The sequence below is a fragment of the Aphis gossypii genome, chromosome 3, assembly GCF_020184175.1.
Source record: "Aphis gossypii isolate Hap1 chromosome 3, ASM2018417v2, whole genome shotgun sequence".
Taxonomy (NCBI): domain Eukaryota; kingdom Metazoa; phylum Arthropoda; class Insecta; order Hemiptera; family Aphididae; genus Aphis; species Aphis gossypii.
The window spans coordinates 26,454,809-26,476,572 of record NC_065532.1 but is presented as its reverse complement, the minus strand read 5'-3'; the positions used below and the strand labels follow the sequence as shown (position 1 = coordinate 26,476,572).

General features: G+C 25.7%; 3 protein-coding genes across 5 annotated transcripts; 2 read left to right on the top strand and 1 right to left on the bottom strand.

The window, feature by feature from the left end:
• Positions 1–449: 449 nt before the first annotated feature.
• LOC114131262 (serine/arginine-rich splicing factor 1A) lies at positions 450–11,110 on the top strand. 3 transcript variants are annotated; one of them, XR_003592983.2, is made up of 6 exons: positions 450–1,066; positions 4,597–4,805; positions 5,085–5,257; positions 5,600–5,801; positions 8,391–8,581; positions 10,963–11,110. XR_003592983.2 is itself a non-coding variant. In XM_027996455.2 (5 exons), exons 1-4 carry the CDS (start codon positions 906–908, stop codon positions 5,780–5,782), a joined length of 726 nt encoding a protein of 241 aa, XP_027852256.1. In that variant the 5' UTR covers positions 450–905; the 3' UTR covers positions 5,783–5,801; positions 5,887–6,031. The 3 variants fall into 3 exon arrangements, 2 of the variants coding, with proteins under 2 accessions (XP_027852256.1, XP_027852248.1); XM_027996455.2 differs by lacking the exons at positions 8,391–8,581; positions 10,963–11,110 and adding an exon at positions 5,887–6,031; XM_027996447.2 differs by lacking the exons at positions 8,391–8,581; positions 10,963–11,110 and having other exon boundaries at positions 452–1,066; positions 5,600–6,031.
• On the bottom strand, positions 10,962–13,573 carry LOC114131293 (transcription factor MafK). The gene is made up of 3 exons (XM_027996474.2): positions 13,085–13,573; positions 12,827–12,996; positions 10,962–12,603 (listed from the first exon to the last, which is right to left on the bottom strand). Exons 1-3 carry the CDS (start codon positions 13,115–13,117, stop codon positions 12,405–12,407), a joined length of 402 nt encoding a protein of 133 aa, XP_027852275.1. The 5' UTR covers positions 13,118–13,573; the 3' UTR covers positions 10,962–12,404.
• A 175-nt stretch (positions 13,574–13,748) lies between these two features.
• Positions 13,749–18,182, top strand: LOC114131283 (T-complex protein 1 subunit zeta). The gene is made up of 11 exons (XM_027996463.2): positions 13,749–14,041; positions 15,453–15,516; positions 15,854–15,988; positions 16,043–16,328; positions 16,401–16,500; positions 16,574–16,736; positions 16,817–16,996; positions 17,068–17,215; positions 17,517–17,657; positions 17,731–17,899; positions 17,973–18,182. Exons 1-11 carry the CDS (start codon positions 13,905–13,907, stop codon positions 18,043–18,045), a joined length of 1,596 nt encoding a protein of 531 aa, XP_027852264.2. The 5' UTR covers positions 13,749–13,904; the 3' UTR covers positions 18,046–18,182.
• Positions 18,183–21,764: the final 3,582 nt, after the last annotated feature.

Here is a 21,764-nt window from a genome sequence, read left to right as displayed (position 1 = left end):
TGTCGAAATTTCACTCATTTACTCTCCAATCAAACAGTACCTATATTTTTTTATAGGTAGGTATATCGTGTATTCGTTTAAACAGTGATTTAGTATCTACGTTTTAAAGTTAAAACAATAATTACAATTATTATAAATTCATATTCCTTGAATATAAAACCGTTGCGTTTAATCCTACAGACCTTATAGTCGACGCGTAAAACCATACAAAATATATATATATAAAACCATTAAGGTATTAAAATTACAGATCAGTAGATTAAACATATTTAAAATATCAAACGCGTTTACACAGAATAGAATAATAAATTATTAATTACACCAATTATTTCCTAAAAATTTCATTTTTAACATCGATGTTGAAATATCGCTGACGATCGATATCGATAACTGCTCGAATGTATTAACTATTAGATAATAATTACTAATTAATAAGTAAAGACGTTGTATTTACTGTACATACTTTGTGTAATTAGTAATTGCCATTTTGTCAGTTTTAAAATTTTGTGCTTACAATAATATGTACAATTAGTACAGTTAGTGCTATACTTTTGATATTGTTACTACACAACATAAAAACTATTTTTGGGAAATTGATTTATTTTTTTAATCAATACTCAGTTTTACAATTTACGTTTACGGCATTATCTCTATCAACTGCACCGCGCACATTGACTTCCGCCTAATCGCCGTAATCGGCAATCGCATCGCTGACTGCTGCAGTGCTGCTGCTGTCAAGTATCAATATCCACTATCGTCTTCTAAAAGGCGTTATAATTATTATTTTTGTTATTCATAAAATTTATACATTCCTTCGCTTGTAATCGATATTAAATCGGTTTTTATTTAATAAATCGTATAACACGCAAGTGTTACATCGACAGTTTGCGTTCTATCTCGAGAAAATGTCCAACAACGACTGTAGAATTTACGTGGGAAACCTGCCGCCTGACATACGCACGAAAGACATACAAGATTTATTCTACAAATTTGGTAAAGTGTTGTTTGTGGATTTGAAAAATCAGAGAGGACCACCATTTGCCTTTGTCGAATTCGACGATCCTAGGTAATATTTCATTAAATTAATTTAAATATCTTATTTTAATGCGTGTTTATTGTTGGGGGTGTACATTTTTATTACTTATCATGTTAGAACTGTGTTTTCACATTGTATCATTGTATTATTATTGAATTTAAACAAATATCTTTAGTGTTTTAACTCTTACGATTTTTCACAACACTTAATGTTCTTAATTTTTAATGATTGCAATAGGTAGTAGGTTATTTCCTCGGTTATTTCATACTGCTTTGGATTTTAGATTAAATACAATTTATTAAAATAATTTTGCATAGCATTTTTAACTACTTTAATAAAACAACTATAATAAAGTAAAGTAGGTATAGAATATATTAAATTATTAAGTCAACAATTTTTCTTAACTAATTATTTGTTGAATAAACTCATACATGCCTATTAAATTCAGAAAACTAGGAACTAATGTATTTCGTATTAGGAAATTTAGTAGTATTGATACAGAATTTTTTTTAAGAAAAAATATCAGATACCAGTTCTACTTGGTTGGCGTTAGGGAGTGCCAAAAACTTATTATGCAGGATTTTAATTTTTTAGAATTTTAACCTCTGATTAACTATAGATCCTTGATAGAGTAGTTCCCCTAGATACTTTTAATATTAAAATTCAAAAACTATTTGAAGTGCTATTTTTTATATTTCATTTAACTGTGATAACTTGTATTTAATCAGGAAAAAGTAATAATTAACTGATTATAATCAATATAAAATAAATCCTAATAGTTCAACAATTGATATAGGTCATATAATTTAACATTAAATAGATTTTACTTTTTCAAAATGTTTAAAACAAAAAAACAATTTTAAATTGTATTTACATTATTTCTTTTCAAACATTTTTTATTTAATTTGTTATAACAAAATATAGAGTTACTCTCAAATGCATTATACTATTATTAAGTATTTAACGTAACTAAACATCTAGTCTTCAGACTGTAATAAACATTGTAGTAATTGATAAATTGTTTATGAAAGACATTTAGGGCCGTTCTTACAATATTAGGTTAGTGCCTGATAACGCTAACCGTAAGAATTTCTCATGTGTTAACCGATAGAATTCTACCAGTTAGTCTTAACCGATACTTAACCGGACATTGTAAGAACGGCCCTTAGCAGTGTTATTTAATCAAACAAAAGTAACTGAAATTAAGATTCTTGATTTTATTACAATTTTAATGTTTCATAATAATTAATTATTTTAATTACTAATCTATTTGAAATGTATAATATTAAATAAGAATTTGTTGTGAAAGAAGTAGAACCTTAACTTTTTGTACATCATGGGGAACACTTCTTTGTTTGAATTGGTATTAGTAAAGAATTTGATCTACCAAGCACTGAAAATTTCAGTGTATGGAAAACAGTAAATAACTAGTGAAATAAAAATTAAAAACAAATATAGGTTAAAAAATATAATTTTCATTAAAAAAAAACATAATTATTTGTTAGGTACATTTATATTATACAATTTTTTCCACAATTTTTGGTCCAAAAATATACCATTTATAATATCTGACCCAAACTTCGGTTTGAATGACAACGAGAATTTATAATATTATAATAAATATTTAATAGGTAATACCTATATTTAATCTACATTAGAGTTTTAATAATTAACAGTTTTATAAAAATCTGATTCAAATATTTTTTAAACACTCAACATACTCACGCATATACAACTCGTTTAATGGTAAACACATAAATGAACAAATACTAGTGTCCCATAGGCTGTAAATTAAGTATTTATTTTATTTCTTTAATCAGTTTTTTTAATTAACATTGTCATACATTATCACCGTGTATTTAGTCACAAATGGCATATTATACGGTGCCTATTAATATTAGATCACACATTTTACTCTGCATTTTACCAATGTCTATAATTTATACTATCTCAGGCACACACATTAATAATAACTTTTTACTTCAGATATATATATAATTGAATTCAACTTTTCCTTATAGGATATTTTTATTTTTATTTATTGATATGAACATTTCCAAACTTTAAACAATATACTTATACCAGGATATTTATAATTAACAAACCTAGTTACAAACTAACATTTTTTCAATTGAGTAAAGATTAATATATAAATATTAAAGTTAAGATTAAATTATTATCACAATTTTTTTATAGACTTACCTTTCCTTTATAATAATTATTACACTATAAAAAAAAAATTTATAAATTTTGAACAATCATAAGATAAATATTTAAAAATAATATACTTTCATCCTTTTTTTAAGATTTTAAATTAATTTTCTTATCTAAGTATATATCTAGAAGAAAACTTTCAACTATATTCCAATATAACTGATATTTTGAACAGTCCCTTAATATTGAAAATATTTAAAATCAACCCCTTTCGATATCCTTCCCAGTTAAGCTCACTTCACCTTATGAAATAATATTTATAATTAATAAACCACTCAACAAAAAAGTTCTAGGACACAACATGATAACCAACTGTATTCTAAAAAGGCTACCTATCCAAAAAAGCAATACTTTTCTTTACTTATATCTACAACGCTTATCTAAGACTTTCATACTTTCCCTTTACCTGAAAGAAATCTGCCATAATCCTAATCCTAAAACCAAATAAGCCCCATGTATCGTTTACATCATATCGACCTATTAGCCTCCTCTCAATAATTATTCAAAAGCCTAGAAAAAATCATTCTTAAAACCGAACTCTAACTCAAAATAATATTATTCCTAACTCACAATTTTGTTTTACATATAAACATTCAACCACTTGCCAATTAGGCAGATTTATTAATTTCATAGTATCTCTTATAGAAAAAAAAAACATTGGTCAAGAGTTTTTTTAAATGTAACTAAGGCATTTAACCCTGTATGGCACTCTGGGCTATTCTACAAACTTATGTGTCTACCATTACTTAACCTCATATTAACCTTTTTACGAACCAACGAACTGTGGTAACTAATTACTATCAAAAATGTGTAAACCAAATTTTGAATTAAATTTTATTGCATGGGTATGAAAAAATGTCCTAATTACTATTAATGTTATGGTACATACTTTATACTAGTGTTATTCTTATTGAGTATTTATTAAAATATTTAATATAAATACTATATTATATATATATATTTAATACTATATTAAATATAATATAGTATTTACTATAAATTTTTGGTTTTATGTTGTATTAAGGATGATTATGCCTATAATCAAAGGCGCAACTAGGGTCATTTTGGGGGGGAGGGGCTAGAACAAATGCAATGCGTGTATATTTTGTTTATGGAATGTGCAACATTGATAATATCTGAAATAATAATAATATTTGAGGGGGCTAAGACCCTCCCAAGCTCCTACCTAATTAAGCCTATGAGTCTATAATACCACTTATATACAATAAAGGTATACTATAGTATTTAAGTATTCAAAAGATTTATTAAAAATAAATTGTGAACAACTTTTATATTGTTATTATGATTAAATTATTTTTAGTGATAAATTAACTTTTTTTAATTAGAGATGCAGAAGATGCAGTTCATGCAAGAGATGGTTATGATTATGATGGCTATAGATTACGTGTAGAGTTTCCACGCGGTAATGGTCCACATAGAAGTGGTGGCAGTAGTAGTGGTGGTGGAGGTTACAATCGAGGAGGTGCTAGTGGTGGAAGTGGAAGAAGCCGAGGTCCACCAGCGAGGCGTTCTCAGTATAGAGTACTTGTTACTGGTAAGTTTTAATTTTGATTTATTTTTTTTAAATTTTTATGTGATTAAATTACCAAATATATTGACTTAAAAAAAAAAAAAAAACCTTAAAATATTATTGTCAAACAAACACCTTGTTAAAATTTAATTAATAATTACATACAGTTATTTTATTTGTCCCATTCCTTTTGAAAAATAAATTAGCTAACCTTTATTTATTTTACTTAAATTCAATCTTATTACATAATAACTCAAGTTATTATTTATTAATTTTAAAATTATATTATTTAATCATTTAAAGGATTACCAGCATCAGGAAGTTGGCAAGATTTAAAAGATCATATGCGTGAAGCTGGAGATGTGTGTTATGCCGATGTATACAAAGATGGATCTGGTGTTGTTGAGTTTTTGCGTTATGACGATATGAAATATGCTGTTCGTAAGCTTGATGACTCAAGATTCAGGTCTCATGAGGTTTGTTTAATAATGATTGTTCTACATATTATTTTACGTTTAGTACATCAAATCTATTAGAGTATTGAAGTATGATGTTCTGTGACTATGATTTAAATTTAACATATTCACTGTGAATCGATCATTTACAAATTTAGCCTTTAAGTAAAATTATTGGCTACGACTGGTATACATATTAAATAATATTTATATGTAACATTGTGAAAAATGATTATTTAATCATAATACTAACAGTTTGTTGAAAAATAAGATGAAAATGATGTCAATAACGTCATCCTTAGTAAAACTTGTTTAAAAAAATAAAACATTAATTGTTATATTTATAATTTTATTCTTCATCAGGGTGAAGTAACATATATTCGAGTAAAAGATGATTATGGTGGTGGAAGCAGTCGTCGAAGTCGTGATTATAATAGTCGCAGTCGTAGTCGCTCCGCTAGCTATTCACCTAGAGATCGTGGAACACCAACATATTCACCAGTTAGAAAAAGTCATAGTTATTCAAGATCTCGTTCCCGTTCGTAATATTGAGGATAACCAAATGGTAAAGCATGCTACAATACATAATTGACCCTCATTCCATTATTATAGTGTTTTTTCTTATTATTTTTTTTTTTATTTTTTATTAGAAACATTTTTTGACAAATTTTAATACGAGGGTTAAACTAAGTTAAAAGTGTTTTGTCATTTTTTATAAAATTAATATTGTAGCTGATTATAACTGGATTGAAAATTTGACACAAATAAAGGACACATAGCATTAATTACAAAGGATATCTAATTGATTTTATTTGCCACCTATTGTCGTCAAAATTTGGAAAATATATGCTCATCAAATGGATTTAAATTAGAAAATGTTATTTTACCATGTGAAACAAAGTGGACCATTAAAAGTGGAGTTTAAAAAAACTCCTGTTATGGAAAATAAGATGTATAACTACTGTGGAAAATAACATTTCTATTATAATATTTACTAAATTAAATGGAATTAATTCCATTTGCCTCACATGATGGATGCAAAGGGCATGAATGTGAAGGAAACTACCTTACTTAGGAATACAATGCATACAACACATATTTAAAAACTTCTATCTGTAATATTTGGATTTTGGATTTTCAAATTCATCTCTTTATACTAATTATTATAATGATACATTTAGGAATATAACCATACAATATGTTAAAAAAAAAAAAAAGGATGGATGATATTAAGTACTATGTATCTGTTTTATGAATTAAAAACATTACTCAAATGGACTTTCTACCCTGGATCTTTTGTTAAAAACGGTTGAAAACGAAGACATCCAGGAAACACATACATGTAGGAAACAAACGTAGGATTTATAATTTTTTTTAAACTGACAAATGGAATTATTTTATCATTGGTGGATATTCATTATTCATTGGATGGATCATTATTTGGAACATCTTTTTCTTTGGACATCCAGGACCTAGGACTTAACTATCGGGGCAGAGAATTATAGTTAAAATGGATTATTCTGAACCTACATAAATAATGGATTACAAATGGATTTCTTAAAAGGAGAATAATGGATCATAGGACAAAAAGGAATTGTTATGCATTGATTATGTGCTGAAAAAATATCCCACATATAGGCATTACATAGTTCTGCTTAACTATTTGTTAAAATATTTAACAACTATATGATAATTATATAATAACATAATTATGCATATTTTATAAAACTATTATTCAATATTTATATATAATGCTAATTAATACAACCATTAATTTTATTTTAAAAGAACTGAATAACTAGAAATTAAAAAAACTAATATTTCAAAGTATCATGTATCTAATATTAAAAACTGCATATAAACTATATTTTAATATGATTAAAATTATAATATAAAAATCTGAATATATAGTCTGTCCAGCGAGAGAACGTGCCAATTCTGCGCATCCTCCTGTATCTCCCTGCTATTGAAACCGATTTCCCTATGGCAGGAAGATGTTTGGGGATGCGCAGAAAAACCAATTTTGGTTGGCCAAAAGTTATAAATAATACCATACTTAAAGTACAAATTATTATTTTAATAAATTAAAAATCTTCTATAACTATTTTGGGTAAGTTTTGTTATATTTTAGGTTAAGAAAATTAAAAAAAAAAATTAGGTTAGTTTTTAGGTAGGGTTGTAAATAAAAATATATATACTTAAAATATTTGAAAAAATTATTTTTTATTATACAGTTGAATTTGTTATTTGAATTATATAGATAAGATTGGTGTTTAATGTAAATAATAATTATTGTAATTTTACAAAGAAAGGATAAAGTGAAAATAAAATTTAAATATGTTTATTAAAACGTTTAAACATTTTTAGTTCTCAGTTATTATTATGATTTATATGTTTTTATAATTTAATTGTTTTATGATAAAAAGTAGTGTTGTTTATAACATGGAATAATACTTAGATTAACTACATCATTAAACATAACATTTAATGTGTTAATTTGGTTCTCATCTATATTATGTAAGTATTGTGTAAGTATGTTTTAAATAATGAAATGTATTTTAGTTTTTAAATAACTAAAATATTATTATGTTATTTTTTAAATTAATTAATTTTAAAAATTCATTATTTATAAGATTTCTAGTATAGAATAAGTTTTAATTTTGTATACAATTATTTTATTATTTATTATTAACATAATACAATTAATTTTGGTAATTCAAAATTGAAATGGAATGAAACACAAACTGAATTATTGAACCATATTGATTCGAAGAAAAACTAAGTGTATGAAGAAATTGTTTTTATTTTGAGATATTGGAAATTTCAAGTAATAGAATTTGACTAGTTGTGAGTCAATTGTATTATTATTTTGTTAGTCAGATTAAATTATAAATAGCATTTATAATTGTAATAATGTTCATTTATTTTTCAGTTAAAAGATATACAAAAATTTACACTATATCAATAATATATCTATTAAAAAGTTTAAATCATTGTAAAAGACTAAGAAAAAGTAGAGTTAATGTACCAACTTCAACTGAATATTTGTTGTTATGATACCAAAACTCTCCAAGTGAAATAAAAATATATTGAATATGTTCTTTATTGAATATGAGTTTAATTGTTTATGGTTAAATTAATTATGTTTCTTTAGACTGCCCGTTTCAAGTCATTGGCAAACAATTTTCCGATGATAAAAATGTATTGCTTACTATACTGGACTACATTCTTGTCCTCTTGTTTGTAATCAGTGGACAATAAACAGAATCCATTCACTGTGTGACAATCAAAAACACTACCTATACGCCAGTGTACACTTCTGATCAATACATCATAATTTTATTGGTATTTTTTTTTTATAAATATATCTTGCATGATTCAATCATTATGGTACTTTTTGAAATACCTATATATATTATTATTGAATACTGTTATAATTAGGGCCTGGATTTATATGCATTTATATGCTTTTTTAAACAGTTCAAAAAGTAGCTTGATCAGCTACAAGTATGAATTATAGTTAATAGATCTAAGATACACAATTTTATTTCAAACAATTTTGTATAATATGTAATATTTTGATTATATTAATTAAAAAATATATTTAGAGTTACATTTATAGTCAATACAATTTACAAAGGAAACCTTATCTTATCTGTTATGTTACTTTGGATATTATAAAAATGCTATCGAGACTAGTTATCTATATTCTATAGTAATCTGCAGTGCCGGCACTAGTTTTTTTGCTACCCTATGCCAATTACTTATAATATGCTGCCCTTATATAATTTATATATTTTTATTTATAAACAATACCGCCCCGAAAATTCCAAAACAATTTGTAGCACAGGTCGTACATGCCTTCCGCCGGCACTGGTAATCTGTTATTGAGTAAGTTTTTGTAAACCATATTTTAGTCGTGTCTTTTCGTGTTAGTTATGATTCAAGTGCATCTAATTTTTTTCATTAAATGTTATTTATTTTTAAAATGCAAAATTAATCACAATATAAAAAAAATGTATGTCAATATTATTAAAGATTATTTTTAAGGATATATTTCTACAAAATAAGACATAAGTGCATATTTTAAAGATATTTAAGCATATAAATCTGGGCCCTAGTTATAATCATTCAGTTCCATTTTTATTAATTTTAATTCACCTAGATTTGTGTGTTCTTACTTAAACATACTGAAACAAACCTTTGGAAACTGATGAAGATTCATAATTAATAATTGTTTAAATTATTATATGGGAAGTGAACATAAATTTCTATTGTTATGGTTGTACTCGTATACTTATCTAGTTACCTATTATGTTTTTTTTATCATTTATCTTAAAATAATATTAAATGTATTTTGGAATATCAAATTGTATATGGGTTATCAGTAATCATACATTGAAAAATCATTTTAACTTTTATTTGTTCTGATAAAACCATACAATTAATAGGAAAGACTACATATTATGTTAACTTCAATGAACAGTTGTTGCCTGAAATTAGTTAATTTAAAGTTGTTAATAAACGAGCAACATTTGATGTTTAGAACGACGAAACTCATTATATTTAATATTTTCTTAAAACCTTTTTTAGTAAGGTTGGAGTCTTGTTTGGTTTAGCTATCTAAAAATATATTCCAATTCTATATTTAGGTACCTACCATACTTAAAAAACTTTTTTTAAATATTCATATTTATAGATGGTTAACTTCTTATAATACCGTCAGAGAAATGAGTTTTCCATTTGTTTAGACCATGGAACATTGAAATATACCTGCTATATTCCTGGACCCTAGTTCGTAGCATAGGAACAATTATTTATTAATTATTACAATTAACACAATTTTAGTATTAAAATTTTAAACATTAAAAATAATACACGTCATACCTAGTTATATATTGTGTCACTAAATCTTATTTAGAATTTATTTATGTATATTAAAATGGCTTATTAATAATATTATTTTTAAATCTTAAAAATATAGGAGGCACATTGAGGTTTTCTATCAAAGTTTATAATTAAAAAAAAAGATTCAAAATGTATTATACAACCTAAATACCAAAATTATAATATTGTTCTATTATATATATGTATATATATATTACTAATAATTATTAAGCTTCAACTATAGTTCCTGGTTTGTTCTGTAAAAATTATATGAGATGCTCATCCATGTAAAGTATTCAAAAATCCAGACATTTTTATTATTATATTTTTTTTAAAAGACTTAATAAAAATTGTAAATATTTATTACGTTAAACCTAATTGTATAAAATATAAATTAATATATCATATAAAAGTTTTAATAAAACCATATCCATAATTTTGTAATAATATTAATTTCATAGGTCGTTCACACATGAAGGTCATAACTAGAAAAAAATCATATTGAGTCCAGGGACACCTGAACTCCTGTCTCCTCTGATAAAAGAACTTGCAAACCATTATATAGTCATGTCTTATATTATATTAGTAATTATTTTTAAATACTATATGAAATTTAAAATTTTTGATTTTAAAAAATATTTCATGTAATAAATATAGACAATTAACAAGAGTAGAACATAAATATTTCTAAGAACCGGAATAAAGTATGCAATAATAGATAATGCAGTTTTCTCAATTTTTGATCACTTCCCCTTTTTCTTTATGAGTTATAGTATAGACTATTACTTACAATTATGCAAAAAATATGTTCACCTTTTATATATAGTTTTTTTTTTCAGCTCTGCTGTTCTACCGCAGTACCATCTGACAAGAACACAAGACATTATCTTCAGACAACATTAATTATATTCTTAAATTTTATTTTATTAATTTTTTTTTTTGTTTTTTATTACATTAAATAATTTGAATAAAAATATTTTATAAAAAGTTGGTATTATTCTTTCTTTTGATAAAACATTTATCATGTATCATATCAAAATCATCTAGTTTGAAAACAAGTAACCAAATTTTAATATTGACCAAGAAAACTAGAAGTACCTATTTTATACGAACGACCGTCTTAACTATTTACTTTATCTCAAACATTTACAGTAATAAAATGACTTAAGAGCTATACATGTCATTTTTAAATATAAAAAAATGGATTCACCATAAAATCACATATGTATGATTAAAGTAAGTAGGATATACCTCTGGTATACTCCATGATTCCATGAAATGTATATAATATTGAAGGCTCTTTAACAATACTTATTTATAGTTTTCAAATAATTGCATCGAAGGACATAAGCATATTTTAAAGGGAGACAATCACAAATAAGCTATTAATGTATTTTTATAAAAAATCACTAACAAAATTATATATATTAAATGGCAATAGTTTGTGATTAAAATAAGGCAGTTTTTTAGAAGAAAGGATCCAATCATTAATTTTTTATTTTTACATACCCTCCTGGCCTCCTAATAAAGTTTGTGTATGTCTGTACACACATTGTACAATAGTTCTATGGTTTTTGCTAGTCATCAATAATATTATCAAATATTATGTGTACCTTCAAAATTTGAATTATTTTGAGGTGGACCATGTAGTCCATTCTGCAAGAATACCTTCAAAATTATATAGATATTGAATATTGATTTATTTCAATAGTACCAGATTAATGTTACCACTGTTAATTGTTATAGAACATAACTTATTTTCCTCTAGAATTTATGTAATTTTAAAACTAATATTAAGACACTTTAAGAAAAATAATTTATATTTTATTACCACTTAATAATTAAACCACAGAAGTAAAATCTAGATAAAAATAAAAATATAATCTTATACATCATACTAATGAATAGACAATAGTATACAAAATAGTTGAAGGAACATAACATAATATGTAAACTTGAAAAAATATAATTAGACAATACATTTTATAGTATCCTATAATTTGTGTTTTCTTAATAGTTAACATTTATTGATTAAATAAATATCTATATCAATACTCAATATTGATAAATACCATAAAAATATAATATATTCCCAAATACCTAGTTAAAAATTTAAAAAATTATATTTTTCTGAAATAAAAATTATAATTTATAGAAATTATTATAATCAATCAAAATGTCATACATAAAAATTTCATCTTAATAGTTCTACTAAACAATACTTTTTAAGTAAGAATACTGTTTGGCCCACATTAATATATAAAATTATAAATTATATCAGTTATAATGCTTGAAGTTCTATAGGTAACATTACTTTATTAGTTGCAGCAAATCTTTTTAGCATTTCATATTGTCTAACTGTATTTTCAACTTCAGATCTAATCATATTGTTTGAATGTTGCAGATCATCTAGTTCTTGATATTCTTGAGATTTCTCGGTTTCTAATTCATCTTTTTGTTCAATTCTCTTGATTCGGCAACTGAAATAGATAAGAATTGATTTTTGTGCCGAAAGTAACAAAATTCAGTTCATGGAAACTTAGATATAGTGTGTAACAACTTGATAATGATTTTAAAAATTATAGTAAAATATAAAAACTAAAAACAGATAATGATAAAAATAACAATACATTTGATGAATTTCTAAACAAAGTATAAAATTTAATATTAAGAAACATACAAAAGCGTAATGAAAAAAATTACCTAGCAGCATATCCACGATTTTTCAATGTTCGTCTGCGCTGTTTCATGCGTACTATCTGATCTCTAGTTAATCCACGCATCTTTAGTTGACGATTCAAATCACGTACAGATATTGTGACCAACTCATCATCACTTATATCCAAAACAGGACTTGGCGACAGTGGTGGCGGCTGTAAACCAATGCATAAAGTAACAAACCTGTATAGTTTTATACATAATATATATTAAAGTGAAATTTGTCTTAGTCAATAAACTCACCAAATATTCTCTTTTTAGGGGAGACATATTCATTAAAATTGAAATTAATTTAACCACAGATGATAATTACTTGACAGTTGATGTACAATTTTCTTTTAAAAACTGACTTAATTTAGCAGAGAAAAATAAAATTAAACACAAATACGCAATATAAATAATTTCAATTTTTCCTTTCTATTTTTCGTCTATACTCTTCTATACATCATTTTATAGTCATAGATCATTATCACATACCGAGATATACAATATCGAGGTCTATACCATACAGAATAATAAAAACATACTCTATTGTCTATGACCTGTGCAGAAGACGGAGTGATGGACAATATTATAATAGTAAATATATAGTAATAGTAGGTAATACTACAGTACTTTTATTTGCGAGTATAGATAAGATTATTTATAATCACAGACCGTAGTTAGGCACAAAAAACAAAAAAAAAATAGTAAATAGTTAATACGTAAAAAACATCAATCACCAACCATATAGTATACCTATCCTATTGTAGCTATTACCATATTTTTTTAACCCATTGTTTTTATCAAATTTAAAATAAGGCAATGATATTACAGAATATGTTCTCTGCAAAACTTACAAGGTCCTTGTGATATGATGTTAGTAACAATTATTCAGATAATTTCATGTACCGTCGTCCGTCACTTAGTATATAGTGGGTAGTGCCGTATTGCCGTAGTGTTTAAATCCATGAGTCGACCAACTTACTAAGCACGAGTTCAAATTTTACGAAATCCCTATTCCCTATCAAAAACAAATTATTAAAATTTATAAACTATTTACGAACTTTTTTGAAAATTTACCATGTCCGCTATTAGTCTGTTAAATCCCAAAGCGGAATTCGCTCGTGCCGCACAAGCGTTGGCGGTGAACATTTCGGCTGCAAGAGGCATTCAGGATGTGATGAAGACCAACTTGGGACCAAAAGGAACAATGAAAATGTGAGCTCTTAGATTTTAAATTTGTATGCATAAGCATAACATATTATGTTTGTCTTAAATTTCATATGGATGTCAATCGTTATACTTATAATATAGTTTCTACAATTAATAACTAGTTATAGGTTAATATTTTGTATCGTTAGATAAATTATACACTAGTGCTTGTCTACACCACCTATAACTTATATAGTTCTCTAATTAGCCATTAAGATATAATAATATCAAATAACCTCTTAGTACCCATGTAAAAAATAAAATTCTTCCCAGATTTAAAACTTCCTACACTTAAGGGACTGACCAAATTTCATTCAAATCTTAACACATTCCAATTCTTTGATCAAATAACTATCTTATGTATACCTATATATTTCTGGTAATATATGTAAAAGACCTACTAGCCATATAAAATTAATTAATTAATGTACTAGTTATAATAGCTCTTGCCTCTTAGTAATAGTTGTGCACAAATTATAAAATGTTAATAGATTAATTGGTTTTTAAATCATAGTAATTATCTGCTAAATTTTTACTTATTATCCTAAAGCCTAAGCCAGAGATGCCCAACCAGGGTGTCGCAAACTTTATTTAGGGTTCTGAAAAATTATTTGAAATATATTTTTTATGCAATAATAGGTATATAAAAATAAAAATTTATAGTTAATTTTCAATACAAAATTTACTTATTTTGTTTATACTCGTGCACTGTTAAATAAAACCAAAGTAGTCAATAAAGTGCCTCTGGATTTTAAGAAAATGACTTAAGGTGCTGTGAGTCAAAAAAGGTTGAGAACCTCTGGTCTAAGGTAGAGAGCTTAAATCTAATAAATCTAATAAATTACTAATTTGAATTTTGATTTACATTATTATTTCAATAATTTGTTACTGCCTTTATATGACACTGGTAGATATATAATATAAAAAATCTAAGTACCTATTTAAAGTTTGATTTTAATAGAATTAAATAAAAAAATCAGAAATTGAATCATTGCTTAATTAATGAATATAAATCGATGTATGTTTATAATAAAACACCTGATAAATCCATTAGGATAAAAGAATCAAAAAAATCAGTACAGTAAAACCTCATTAATCTTAACTAATTGGGGCTCTAGGTTGTCCGGATTAAACAAAGTAACCAAAAATTGTAAATTATAAATTTAAGAAAATTGCATTATACAAATTTTTATCTAATACATAATATATCTAAAAAAATTGTACATATTTGTATTATAAAGGCTGTTCTGATTAATGAGGTTTTACTATAATATTATGTAGATAAAATGTAATGAATCTAATTAATTAATAATTGAGGTATGATGTATCTTATGTAACTTAAGTAACTAGATTTGTTGTTCCATAATATTTTTAATTGTACTTTAAACACATTATGATTATTATTATTTTTTTATAGGTTAGTCTCTGGAGCTGGAGAAATTAAAATTACTAAAGATGGAAATGTACTCTTACATGAAATGGTAATATAAACACTTTTAATCAATCAAAAGTTGTACTATTTTGTTGTAATGTATTATTGATAACATCAATACCTTATACCTATTAATAATTAATAAAATAATCCTCCAAGCCTTTAAGTGGCAATAAAATGCATATTATTTGGTTGATAAAATATTTATAGTCTGATTATTTGTTTTAATTATTAATAGAACTGAAAATTGAACAGCTAATATGTAAAACTCTTTACGATCTTTAAGTACGATAGTTTAATTAGAGTTGCAGACCTCCCAATATGTCAACCTTAGTTGTGTTCATTTTAAATTTATAATTAAAACATATATTTATTGGATAATCTAGCAAATTCAACATCCAACTGCTAGTCTTATTGCCAGAGCTTCTACTGCCATGGATGACGCCACTGGTGATGGTACAACTTCAACTGTTCTTATCATTGGTGAACTTCTGAAACAAGCTGAAAACTTAATCTCTGAGGTACATATTAGGTAAATAATATAAAACTTTTAAATAAATTAACTTTTATTTTAGGGTGTGCATCCTAGAGTTTTGACGGAAGGCATGATTAAAGCCAGAGATAAGGCATTAGAACTTTTGGAGAAAATTAAAATTGAAGGAAAACCAGATCGCCAAAGATTGTATGACGTAGCTACCACATCTCTTCGTACTAAAGTTGACAAAAAATTAGCCGACCAAATGGCAGATATATGTGTTGATGCTGTATTAAATGTTCAACGTGAAGACGGAATAGATTTACACATGGTTGAATTAATGGAAATGCAACACAAGACATCTACTGCTACAACTCTTGTTAGAGGTAAATTTATTTTCACTCATCTAAAATTTAAATTATAAATAAAATGTACCTAATAAATTTAACTTCTCTTAGGCCTTGTCCTTGATCATGGTTCTAGACATCCAGATATGCCAAGAAACGTTGAGAACGCTTACATATTGACTTGTAATGTTAGTATGGAATATGAAAAAAGGTAATAGATAATTTATTATTATTATTATAAACTTGAACAATTTTTCATATAGTTTATAAATATTGTTATTCAGTGAAGTGAATTCTGGGTTCTTTTACAAAACTGCTGAAGAAAGAGAAAAATTGGCATTAGCTGAACGTGATTTTATTGAACAAAGAGTGAAAAAAGTTATTGAATTAAAACGTAAAGTCTGTCCTCCTGGATCTGGTAAATCATTTGTTGTCATAAATCAAAAGGTAATATATAATATGTTTAATTAATTTGTAAATCATATATTTATCTTAAATTTATTTTACTATATTAATTTGAATTTTAGGGTATTGATCCATATTCTCTGGACATGTTGGCAAAGGAAGGTATAATTGGCTTAAGGCGTGCCAAGAGACGTAATATGGAACGTCTCTCATTAGCATGTGGTGGATCTGCTGTTAACAGTGTTGATGATTTAACTGAAGATGTGCTTGGTTATGCAGGTTCTGTTTATGAATATGTTTTGGTATGTAGTATTTTGTTGTTTAATTTATTATATAATCTATAAATTAAATAATAACTAATAACTATATTTAGGGTGAAAATAAATACACGTTTGTTGAAGATTGTAAAAATCCTCTTAGTGTTACCATATTAATAAAAGCTCCTAATAAATACACATTAACTCAGATCAAAGATGCCATTCATGACGGTTTAAGAGCAATAAAGAATTCTATCGATGATGGTAATTATTAATATTTATTTTACATAATTTATTGACTTATTTATGAATTGCTTTAGATATTTGGACTAGGGTTTTAATGCCATAATTGAGCGTATACAATTTAACCAATTGGTCAATTCTCTCATAGAGTATAGTAGAAAAAAATTGTTTTTTCACATTTTTAAAAATATTTTAAAGGTTAAATGTTTAGTTTCTTTTCATATATTTACAATAACCTGAATAATCTAAACAAATATAATTATATGTTATATTAATTATTTAAATCGTTGTAAATTTAAAAATCATCAAACATAAATTGCAGGTGCTGTAGTACCTGGTGCTGGTGCTTTTGAAATATATGCTTGGCAAGAACTTCAAAAGTATAAAGATGAAATTAAAGGCAAAAGTCGTTTGGGAATTCAAGCATACGCCGAAGCTTTGTTAATCATACCTAAAACAATTTGTAGGTTTTTATTTGGTGAACTTAATTTGTTTGATGTTGATAAGTTATTAATATTATAAATTAAACATTTTAGCAATCAACAGTGGTTTTGATGCTCAAGATATGATTGTTAAATTACAAGAGGAGTGTAGAGAAAGTGTAGGTCCAGTAGGAGTAAATGTTGATAGTGGTGAAGTTCTTCAACCAGTTGATGCTGGAATATTTGATAATTACTGTGTTAAAAAACAAATCCTGAACTCTTGGTAAGATCATAATATTTTTTTATTCAGGTTAAAATTTCTTCTTACTAATTTATTTTATTTGTAATTTTTTTAGTACTATTATTGCTAGCAATTTATTGCTTGTTGATGAAATAATGAGAGCTGGTATGTCGTCACTCAAAGGATAATATAATGCTTGTTAATTTTTTTTTTTTATCCATTATGCTTAAACACACCTAATTTTTATATTACTAAAAAGTTTCTAACATAAAGTTTCTACTTTAATTACAATTTAACTCTAATAAATTTTCTAAAATATTAAGAATATGTCATATTTATTTGAAAAATCCTATTATTCAAAATTAATTAATCTTATGAATTATGTTTTATTTCTAATCAGACAAAATGCAATAATCAATTTTAAATTTTACTCATAAAAATTAACAAAATGTCTATTTTTAGTAAGGCTCATAGGCGCAACTAGATCTCTAAAACAGGAGGTGCTAAATATGTGAATGCAGCACAGAGATATAGTGCTTTTTGATGCGACCTATTGGCTAAATATAGCTCGTAAGTAATATATTTCTCCGAAATATATACCTTATCGTCCTTGTAGTTAATCGTCCAACAATATTATGGGTATAACTGTGTATGTAATGAATTATATTATATGACTTACGACCAAATAATCAAATATTTTTCAGGAAATTGTCCATAATTTAAAAACATAACATTCATAGTTTTCAATAACATAATAAAAGTTGGATATAAAAAATAGGGGTTCTAAAGATCTTTTTGCACTCCTCCCTCCCCCTAGTTGCGCCAGCCACTGGTAAGACTATGACAATTGTAAATCTGAAATCTTTTTTCAAACATATAGCTTCATTGTATGAAGAGAAATATTTGTAGGGACTTTGTCGTTTAAAGAACGTAAAAATTAATTTTTATTAATAAATCTACTTGAAATAATGCAGATAAATAAAAAAACATAGTATTTAATGGGACTTCTATTCGTTTTTGTTTTATAATTATCAGGTAAAACAATGTTCCTCTAAATAAAATTCATGTAAGTGTCAAATATATTGTCGTAAACATATTATTAGTTTGTAAATTATATACTAACTGATACAGCCTGTGACATGAAATGCTTGTGAATTTTTCCCTGTAAATTCCGTTTATGTAATGATACACGACTAATACAATATTAAATTATTACATAATATAATAATGGCAATAATATGTGTGGTCGATTATCATTGTATTAGATGTAAAATAATTTTAAAAAAACTTTATTTTTTGGAAAATTGTGTTCATACAGTTAAATTAAAAGAAATAAAATAATATTTATTTAAAAAAAAGATTACCAAATAATATATAGCAGGGAAAAATATTGAAATCCTTGTTAGAAAATTATAAATTATAACATAACTATAGGTAAGAATATGTTATTTTAATAGGTAATAAAATGATCTTGGAAAGAATAAATGGCTAAACAGACCTAAAAACCTAATGCCAGCGGCTAGTAGGTACAAAAATGAAAACGAATTTGTTGCTGGCTAGTATATAATAAATGACACCATTGATAGTTGATAGACTGAACTCGAAAAATCATAGTAATTTTTTTTTTTTTATGCTTATTGAAACTCAAATTTTTATTCTATTGGGTATCATCTATGTCACTCTTAAATTGAACATTTTTCCTTGAAAGATTTATATTTTGTATTAATAAATTTAAAAACAAATTGTACATAAATTGTGCATAAGCAATTCTACGCTTGTAACTAATACAAGCATAGAATAAATGAAATAGATAGATTTCATATAATCTATGTCAATAGCTTAAATCACGGACCAAGATATATCCAAAGCTGGGTAGTACCTAACTAGTTAAAAAGTTAAAAATTACTTTAAGTTGTTTTTACATTAATGTATTGTACAGTTGTTATTTTATAAAAATAATAAGTCATTTTCCCATTAAATAAAAATATTTATAAATAATGTAAAGGGTATTTAAAAAAAAAAGTACCTAGCTTAACTCTTAACTTAAAAAAGTTATTTTATTCCTGAAAATTTGTACTCAAATTAGTTCATATTTTAAGATTAAGATTAACTTAATTTAGTTACTTTTTTTGTCATCATAAATTAACTAAAATTAGTTAAATTTCCAAAAAATTGGTTAACTTGCCCAGCTTTGGATAAATCTTAATCCGTACCTTAAATAGAAATTCGAAACCGCAAGAGTAAGTTGACACTTGACGTACCGGGGTACCCCGTCCAGTGTGAACCCGAAAGTCGGGTTAAATCACCAGAACCAAAAGTTGGTTACCATGGTAGAGTACGATAAGATGAAACTGGATTTATGATAACGATAAATGATAACCAATCACCCATGGCGTCCTACTGTTTTTGAAATAACGAAGTTTGATAAATATATAAGTTTGGCATTATAAATTATAATATCAATATATCATATTATTTAATTATTAGTTTATTACGCATTGCTGCTTTTAACTTTTTAAGTTTTAGTATTTTACTATAACTATATTTGTTTTACCCTACGATGGATGTCAATGAAATGGAAGACGTCGACAACGTGTGTGAACATTTTGCTAAGCGTCTGAAAGAGTCCGAGAACACTTACAAGGTATTTGGTTTCTCACATATCATTATTATTGGTTCCATAGCGGACATTATGGACACGTCGATTCGAGCTATCATTGACGGCATGTACCGTAAGACAAAATTACATTGTAAAACCGATGAAGAAATCGAATCTTATCGTCAGCGGCTGTGCACACTGTACTTAACCTACTTGAAAAAAGGCTTGGCCAAAGTCGAACGTCTAGAACCTAAGCTGGCAGACATATTAACTGTGGATGTGGAAAATCCTGTTGAAAAATCAAATGATAGATTGAACGAGTTGAGAATGAAGGTTGCTGAACGAACGAAACGTCTTCAAAGTTTGTTAGCATTGCAGAGCCGTTTAAAAACTGACACTGTTATGGCAGAATGGGTTATTTCTAAAGTAGGACCATCTGTACACGAAGCTGAAAAAGATCTCTCCAACATGAAATGTGTCTCTCCAAAAGATGTTGAATCTATACTGAATAGTTTGAACCGTATGAAAAACTCTTTTCATTCTTTAGAATTAGATTGAATATCAATTTTTGATTTATTTTAGTTTTGTACAATTTATCAACAATTGGTTTTTTTTCCAATATGTATCTGTATAGTGAATTAATTGTGAAATGTTTAAATATAAACTATTTTTTATTTTTTTAATATATTTAGTTTTTGTTCAAAACTATATTCCTTGCATAAGGTTAAAATCAAATTTACAATATTTTATTTAGTTATAAAACAAAAAAAAAATTAATTTTCTGTGCTACCAAATTATTTAACAAATCAAACCTATTAAAAATGTTTTCATTCTCTACACAATAATTTATCATTAACATAATATACCTTAAAAACTTTTTAAATTGTGATAATTTATCTTCATCAAATATATTATGTATAACATTGTCAATGTTATTTATAATAAAAGATACATTTCTATTAATAATCTATCTATACTGTTCAATATGTTATTGATCTAAAATTAAAAATTAAATATTCATTAGAATTTCAGTCCGATTGGAAATTTTAAAGTAATAATTACATGTTGTGTACCTATTTAAACAAATATAAAATCAGCCAACTAAGTTATTATAATGATTTTACCACAGCTAATATTATTGTTTTCATATAACCTGTACCTAATTTCACAAGTACACATTAAAAAAAAAATAATTTGATACATGCAAATACATTATGAAAAGAATATTGTAATATTATTTAATTTAATAATATAAATTTTGTGTTATCGCAATAGTAAGATAGTCAGAGACAATAACCACACAAATAA

Bases quoted from the DNA above. Each gene is read 5' to 3' on its own strand.
- LOC114131293 (XM_027996474.2), bottom strand. From the start codon at position 13,117: ATGAATATGTCTCCCCTAAAAAGAGAATATTTG. The intron at 12,997-13,084 runs GTGAGTTTATTG...ATTGGTTTACAG, and splicing joins CCCTAAAAAGAGAATATTTG to CCGCCACCACTGTCGCCAAG. The intron at 12,604-12,826 runs GTAATTTTTTTC...TATCTATTTCAG, and splicing joins AATCGTGGATATGCTGCTAG to TTGCCGAATCAAGAGAATTG.
- LOC114131283 (XM_027996463.2), top strand. From the start codon at position 13,905: ATGTCCGCTATTAGTCTGTTAAATCCCAAAGCGGAATTCGCTCGTGCC. The intron at 15,989-16,042 runs GTACATATTAGG...CTTTTATTTTAG, and splicing joins CTGAAAACTTAATCTCTGAG to GGTGTGCATCCTAGAGTTTT. The intron at 17,216-17,516 runs GTAATTATTAAT...CATAAATTGCAG, and splicing joins AAAGAATTCTATCGATGATG to GTGCTGTAGTACCTGGTGCT.
- LOC114131262 (XM_027996455.2), top strand. From the start codon at position 906: ATGTCCAACAACGACTGTAGAATTTACGTGGGAAACCTGCCGCCTGAC. The intron at 1,067-4,596 runs GTAATATTTCAT...TTTTTTAATTAG, and splicing joins GTCGAATTCGACGATCCTAG to AGATGCAGAAGATGCAGTTC. The intron at 4,806-5,084 runs GTAAGTTTTAAT...AATCATTTAAAG, and splicing joins GTATAGAGTACTTGTTACTG to GATTACCAGCATCAGGAAGT.